The 7,300-nt window shown below is 37.3% G+C and overlaps 1 protein-coding gene across 1 annotated transcript; it reads right to left on the bottom strand.

The window, feature by feature from the left end:
• Positions 1-3,519: 3,519 nt before the first annotated feature.
• On the bottom strand, positions 3,520-7,094 carry LOC143216051 (52 kDa repressor of the inhibitor of the protein kinase-like). The gene is made up of 3 exons (XM_076438818.1): positions 5,229-7,094; positions 4,268-5,037; positions 3,520-3,591 (listed from the first exon to the last, which is right to left on the bottom strand). Exons 1-3 carry the CDS (start codon positions 7,027-7,029, stop codon positions 3,520-3,522), a joined length of 2,643 nt encoding a protein of 880 aa, XP_076294933.1. The 5' UTR covers positions 7,030-7,094.
• Positions 7,095-7,300: the final 206 nt, after the last annotated feature.

Genomic DNA, 7,300 nt, shown 5'->3' with positions numbered 1-7,300 from the left:
CACGGCAACTCAGGCCCTAAAACTTGTTCGAGCATCTACTTTATACTATTATCTTGCAACTGAAACAAAAATCAGCTACAGATTTTTGCAGATTTGTTCGTAATACTATTTTTTGTAATGTAGAGTAGGTATACTGTGAGGTTTGAAAGGGTAACTGAAAACATTCACGTTCCTGGATTCCATTGAAAATTTGTGATGTAATGTTTTCAAGGTCGCTGATTACGAATCTGAGCTTAGAATTTTAAAAAACAAAATGGCCGATCCAATATGGCGGGCGGGTATTTGAAAAAATGATTCGATTTCTATAAAAATTGGTAATATGATGTTTTCTGGATCTCTGATTACGATTCTGAACTTAAAATTTCGAAAAACAAAATGGCCGATCCCATATGGCGAACGGGTATTTGAAAGTGTGTATTTGGTTTTTGCGTCTCGCGATGCACGCGCACGGAAAAGAAGCGATTTCGAAAAGATTTATCTCGAAAATATTCACGAGTTAAAACGATGGAGGATGTGTTTAATCATCTTCTGCTACACTCCGACCCATTTTTATCTGGCATAAGAAAATTGCCGCAAAAGAAATTGAGAAGCCTATCTGCAGAAGCAGTTGACTTATTAGCATCGCCAAGGATAGATAAGGATACAAATGCAGAAGAAATACATGAAGCATCCAGAGAAGATTTTGAATCTGCCGATGACGAAATTTATTTTTAACTTATATCGTTACTAGATTGATTGAATAAACGCAATTTAACGATAAGCGTATTAAAGTTTTATTTACCAATGCCTCATTCCTCCATTGCAAATATTGCTATATTTGATTCAACCTTCCTGTTCCATCAAATTTTTCAATTCAAATTCGTAATCAGAGATCCAGAAAACATCGTATTACCAATTTTTATAGAAATCGAATCATTTTTTCAGATACCCGTCCGCCATATTGGATCGGTCATTTTGTTTTTCGAAATTCTAAGTTCAGAATCGTAATCAGAGATCCAAGAAAACATCGTATTGCCAATTTTTTTAGAAATCGAATCATTTTTTCAGATACCCGTCCGCCATATTGGATCGGCCATTTTGTTTTTCGAAATTCTAAGTTCAGAATCGTAATCAGAGATCCAAGAAAACATCGTATTGCCAATTTTTTTAGAAATCGAATCATTTTTTCAGATACCCGTCCGCCATATTGGATCGGCCATTTTGTTTTTCGAAATTCTAAGTTCAGAATCGTAATCAGAGATCCAAGAAAACATCGTATTGCCAATTTTTTTAGAAATCGAATTATTTTTCAGATACCCGTCCGCCATATTGGATCGGCCATTTTGTTTTTCGAAATTCTAAGTTCAGATTCGTAATCAGCGACCTTGAAAACATAACATCACAAATTTTAAATTTAATCCAGGGACGTCTTGAGGTTTTGGCCACGTTTTCGGGCTTTGGGACCACTGTGTGCCGGGAAGCAAAGAAAAAATTCGCTCGGCTTCGGCATTTGAGTGTGGAAAACATCTGACCGTGTTTATTAAAGAAGTCAAAAGGGGGAAACGAAGAACTTGATTCGGGTCTTTTTGGTTACAGATGTCTACCCACATATCGTCAAAAGACAGATTCGACCATTGGTCCCTCTGCGACTGGGAAGTGCCGTAGTGCAAAAAGTCCCACTCTTTTCGTAGATCTACGGCACTCCAGTTCCCTAATTTATTAGCGACAGCTACGAGATTTTGAAAAGTTAAATCTCTGTCGCTGTTAAGTAGGAAATCGGGCGATTTGAAGACCGTCAATTGTGTGAGGAAAATATCGTCATGTGAGGAAGACGATTTCTCAATTCATTGCATAAGGTCACATAAAACCTTAAGCAATTTTTCTTTAAGGTGAACACCTCAACTTCCGCCATTCCATCCCTAACTGCCTCTTCCAAATAATCGTGGCATCTGGAACCAAGCTCCACTTGATCTAGTGGAACTTGATTTGATTCCAACGAGAAATCTATCGCCCTCACCTCGCTAAGCCAATCCAATAGCGCTGGTTTTAAAAACCTTTTCAAAAAAAATCGAAGCAACCTTGCTGAAGCCGGTTGTAACTCCTGCACCAACGTCTTCCTACTTTGGAAGGAGGCGTTAAAACTATTCATAGCATCAAGGACATTTTCCAAAAAGAAGAAATATCCTTTGATGTCATATCTGCTCAGGAGCGAAGAAAATCTCCTAGCAGCTGTCGAGCCTTCCGAAAAGCTATACTCGTTGAAAAATTTGACTGAAACGTCCCAAGTTTCTAAAAATCGTACCACAGTCGGACGACCTGATATATGTAAAATGTCGTTACAATAATTATGTGATTACCAAAATTGTTAGGAGTGATGCACATATGTATATTGAAATATAACGTAAATAAAATATTTTATATTGCATTATCAAGTCTGTACATTATTTTTCTGATTATAAAAATATTCAGTATTACATAATACATCAACAAAGAAGTATCGAAAAAATTGATTTTGATTTTTTAACAACGATACAATTTATAAAAAATTCTGAGAAAAATTAAGGACAATTGTTTCAATAATATCGGACTAATGAATTTTTATAAAACTGGTATCTCGAAAAGTTCAATACGAAATATGCATTTTCTTCGAATGTTTCGAGATTTTCAATTTTTTTAAACATGTCTGCATAATCTGAAAAATCTGAAAAAAATCTCAATCATGTGTGCTATTAAGTGGAATATTTATAAATTTTTTCGTAATTGTTTATTGAGCATGGTTCGACTAAAAATCAATTTGTGTTGGGGGCCCTCTGGACTACCTTAACTTTAAAAATCAACGAGAAAAATTTTTTAAGAAATACAAAACATATTTTAGGATGAACCATTAAACCCGGTTTTTTTAAAAAAAAATTTAGTCCAAATTTCGCTTCGATATCTTTTTTAGATCAAAAGTTATAGCAAAATCTGCACCGCGCCGCGCCGCGCCGTCCCGGGATTCAAATGCGCGCCGTCTCCAGATCCCGACTTTCCGACTCGTGCTTCCGAAACTTCGGCAACATGAAAATTGGTGAAAATCGAAGGAACGCGTCGCCGACGCGTTCGGTCGAGCAGGTAGTCACACGGACATGGTAGAGGTACGCTTGTTGTATAGCGCGCGTGCAATCGAGCATGCACTCACACGGGCAGAGTAGAAGTACGTTCGTGTGTAGCGCGTGCGCAGCAGAAGCTACGGCGAGGACGGTCCGTCAGAGAGGGGGAACCTGTGCTGGAGGGGAAGCGTCCTCGCGTCCCCGATTCTGGCATCACTGCTCAGAGGACAGGCGCGTTCCATGCTATTCCTGCATGAGAACGTGACACACGCATACAGAAAATCTTCAAAATCTCGCTCCTACAATACAAATGATCATCTTCATGATAAAAAGTGACACTAATAATTATGTAGCAAATTAGGAAAGACGTCTCGCAAATTGGAAACTCAATTATCGAAATTGTTATTGTTATATTTATAAAAAGAAAAAGCGACGTACAAACAGACCCTACCTAGCTAGAAAACAGATCACTACCGGCGGGAACGCCTGGCGTTCTCACGGCCACCGTACTTGTCAAAATATACTACGTGAGAAATAGAACCATAAGAAAACTGTTGTTTATTGACTCACTACTTGTTGGGGGAATGAGAAGCTGCGTTAGAGTTCTGAAATCAAAAAATGAGACAAAAGATATTAAAATCGATTCGTAAAATTCCATTGGGATATGAAAAGATTTTAATGTAAATACTATTTAAATGATTTTCGAAATATAAAAAGTGTGTAGGTAGTACAATTATTTATTAATACTTTGAAAAGAAAATGTTCAACAATAAAGATTAATTATTAAGATATCTCTTGGTAGTTACATTCTCTCCCCCTTCAAGGGCGGATCCAGCTTTGGCGCCAGGAGGGAGTCACATAGTCGTGGTCAAGTCAAGAACTTATAATTTAATAATGATAACAATAGATACAAGTAAAAAGTAGGTATTTTATTAATGTACGTAAATACTGTACTTAAAAATATTTATTCTTTATTGTACACTTGAAAAACTTAACACATAATAACTTGTACATATACACGTACATATTGCCATCTTCTCTTGAAGACATCCAGAGAAGCACTATCACGCACGGAATGAGGCAGCCTATTTATATTCCATAACCGTGGTGAATGATTTGTCATAACAGCTAGAGGTATGTCGAGGGGTATGACGCAAAACTTCGCAAAAGTGAAGAGGTGGTACGACAAGGGTTATTACGTCATTATTACCGAAACGCGTTATTACGTCATTTACGTCAATGGGTACGTTTTTATGAACGTGGAGAAGTGCCAGTCCGGTTAGGCGATCTTCAACCATTGAAGATCTTAGCCACGATTTAATTCTGCGCAACGTAGAGAAAGACCTTTCTGCTGTCGCTACACTGACAGGTAGTGTAGCCATAATACATAAAAATTTTCTTATATTAGGATACATATCGATGTCACAATTTAAAATAAGATCAGAAATCGACTGCGGTATGTCCTGGCTCCGCTGCCGCGCCTGCCACTTCACCATCCACAGCCGATATTCATTTACAATGACAGAAACTGGAGTGTTATCTAGTAATAATGTATAGTCGGTAGCTAGTTGTTTCACAGTTTCAATGTCTTCATTACTATATTCGCTTTTTGGCATGAAAACGCTTAGCTGAAACAAATTAAGTACATCAGGAGACAGGCGGTCCTGGAGATCACTTATTATTGAATCTAGAAGAGGGATGTATATAGCTCTGCGGAAATACTCTTCAGCAGATTGAGCAGGTTGGTTATTGGCCCTATGTATTTGTTTTGATACTATTCTGGGGCATTTAATTTCTACATCTAGCTGCTCAGCTACTTCTTTAGCCTCTTCAAAAAGCTGTCGGTAGATTACGTCCACATTTTCTCTTTTATTTTGTAAAACACTTAAAGTATCATTAATAGCGTCCGTAGCTTTTTTTAAATCAATTGAGTTCGATTGCAGTATTCTGCTTAAAGATACAGTAGTATCTGAAAAATAAAAAGTAAGTGACTGTGACTGTAGTGCATAAACTAAGAATTTATAACTTAATATAAACGGTATGTACTCGTAGCATAAAATATTAACAAAACAACAACATAATTTTAAAGTAGGTTTCGTATACTCGTATAAGTTCATTTGCCAAACAATAAGAAATAAAATAATTTAGGGAAGTACCCACCTAATACATCACTTAAACAGATGGAGGATATAATAAAGTCAGAACTGCGCAATGTTTGCAGCAAGCAATGCGCATCATTGGCAGTTTTATTGTCTTGCCAAGCAGAAATCTTCTCCAGAGCGCTACAAATTTTGACTATGTTGTCTCCTTGAAATTGAAGATGCCCATCATGCCTCTCTACCCAACGTGTCTCACAAATACCTTGCATGGCAGCTCCGAGTTCTATTTTAAAAATTTCATGCCTCTTAGCGGATGCATTGGCAAATGCCACAACTTTTCTCATTGTGCCAGATGTATTGCGACAGGAAACTACTTTGGAAGATCTTGCCAATGAGTTATTGAGCACATGGTTGTTGCACGGGCAACGTTTAGCATGAATGGCTATTTTCATCAATTCTTGCACTACACCTTTTGTATCTGATGCCATAACCGAGCAGCTGTCAGTTCCAATACCCACACACCAAGATAAATCTAAGTTAAATTTGGTACACAGATTTTCAACGATTTTCGCCAATGCTACACCTGTCAATCGAGGCTCTATGTCACCTGAATTGTTGTCTTCACGTCTAAGAGCATCGTAGGTATCACAAAAAGTCACAAAATGTTCCTTAATAATACCATCATGCAAATATCGGAATGATAGGCTCAGCTGTGAGATATGTGATATATCTGTTGTTTCATCGAACAAAATTGAAAAATATTTAGCTTCCCGCACATTCTGTAAAATGTTTTCCTGGATGATTTCTGCGCAAACATTTATCAACTCATTTTGTACAGTCTTGCTGATGTACGTGGCGTTGGATTTTGAAGATTCTAAATGTTGCTGCAATGCAATATCGCCAGAATCAATACGGAATTTTAAAAGGGCTCTAAAATTCCCTTCATCGGCTACTATGCTGTCATAGTTCAGCAATTTACCATCGTCGCGATGGCCACGTAACGATATATTTTGATGGCCACAAAATATTATAGTTTTTACGATTGGTCGCAAACGTTCTCTATTTTCATTTATTTGTTTCAGTCTTTGACTATTTACTTGGTTCATTATGTTAATTTCCGGTTTATGAAAACTCAATAAAAAGTTCTTCCCTGTTTCGACAGCTAATTCGTGGTATTTGTTTCGCTGGTGTGTTAGCAGAACACCATTTTCACCTAGCAAATTACCGAAAGCTTTTAATGGTTCTTTTACGAGTCGACATAAAGGTGTTTTTGTCTGTATACCACCTCCAGGAGCTACGACAAACAAAGCACAGTACTTGCAGTAAAGACCTTGGTCTTTATGCGACAAAACAAGCCAGTGAAACTTGTCAAGGTGAGACTTCTGAGCATATTTTTTTGTTTGTTTTCCTTTTTTATTAACAACACAATGCGGGAAAGTATAATTAGGGGGAGGCTGCCAATGCTTTTCAAGCAACATAGCTTTAGTTGAATCATCTATATTTTCCCCTATATAACAAGCAATATCTGAAGCAACCTTTGGTTGAGAAAGTGAAGTCTTTATCTGATCAGAATCAGAAGTCGATGTACATATTGTAGGCTGAATATCGTTAGTAACAGGAGAGCATGTTTTTTCTTCATCTATGGTTAATGTAGGCAATGTAGCTGTAGAAGCAGAAGCATCGGCAATACAATTATTTTCATCTGTAGTTGTTGTAGGTGAATTTTTCGAGTGAGCAATCTCAAGCCTTGGTTTCTTTGGGAAAAATGAATCTATTTTTTTTAATGAACGTTTCAATCCACCACTACCATTTCCTTTTCCCTTAGAATTACCCTGCAAGCAAAACCATGCAAATTTCACCATGCAAAGGGCATAGCCGGATAAGATAGTCAAAAATGCCCTTGAGCCGAATTTTATCGACGATGTGCCATTCGATAGAGCACCAAGAAAAAACATACTGTGCAGAATTTCCTCCCTGTATCTCGATCGGGAGGGTAGTTATGGGGTAAAAACGAAAAATCAGTTTTTGGCCTGTATTCCCTAGTTAATGACGCTTAAAAATTTTGAAAAAAATCTGACACATGTCAAAAACCCAAATACATACTTTGCAATTGGTTTCAGATCTTTAAAATGG

The sequence above is a fragment of the Lasioglossum baleicum genome, chromosome 1 (genome assembly GCF_051020765.1).
Source record: "Lasioglossum baleicum chromosome 1, iyLasBale1, whole genome shotgun sequence".
NCBI lineage: Eukaryota > Metazoa > Arthropoda > Insecta > Hymenoptera > Halictidae > Lasioglossum > Lasioglossum baleicum.
This window is presented reverse-complemented; position numbering and strand designations above follow the sequence as displayed.

Bases quoted from the DNA above. Each gene is read 5' to 3' on its own strand.
- LOC143216051 (XM_076438818.1), bottom strand. From the start codon at position 7,029: ATGGTGAAATTTGCATGGTTTTGCTTGCAGGGTAATTCTAAGGGAAAA. The intron at 5,038-5,228 runs GTGGGTACTTCC...TTTATTTTTCAG, and splicing joins CTGTTTAAGTGATGTATTAG to ATACTACTGTATCTTTAAGC. The intron at 3,592-4,267 runs GTAATAACCCTT...TTTCTCACGTAG, and splicing joins CGCGTTTCGGTAATAATGAC to TATATTTTGACAAGTACGGT.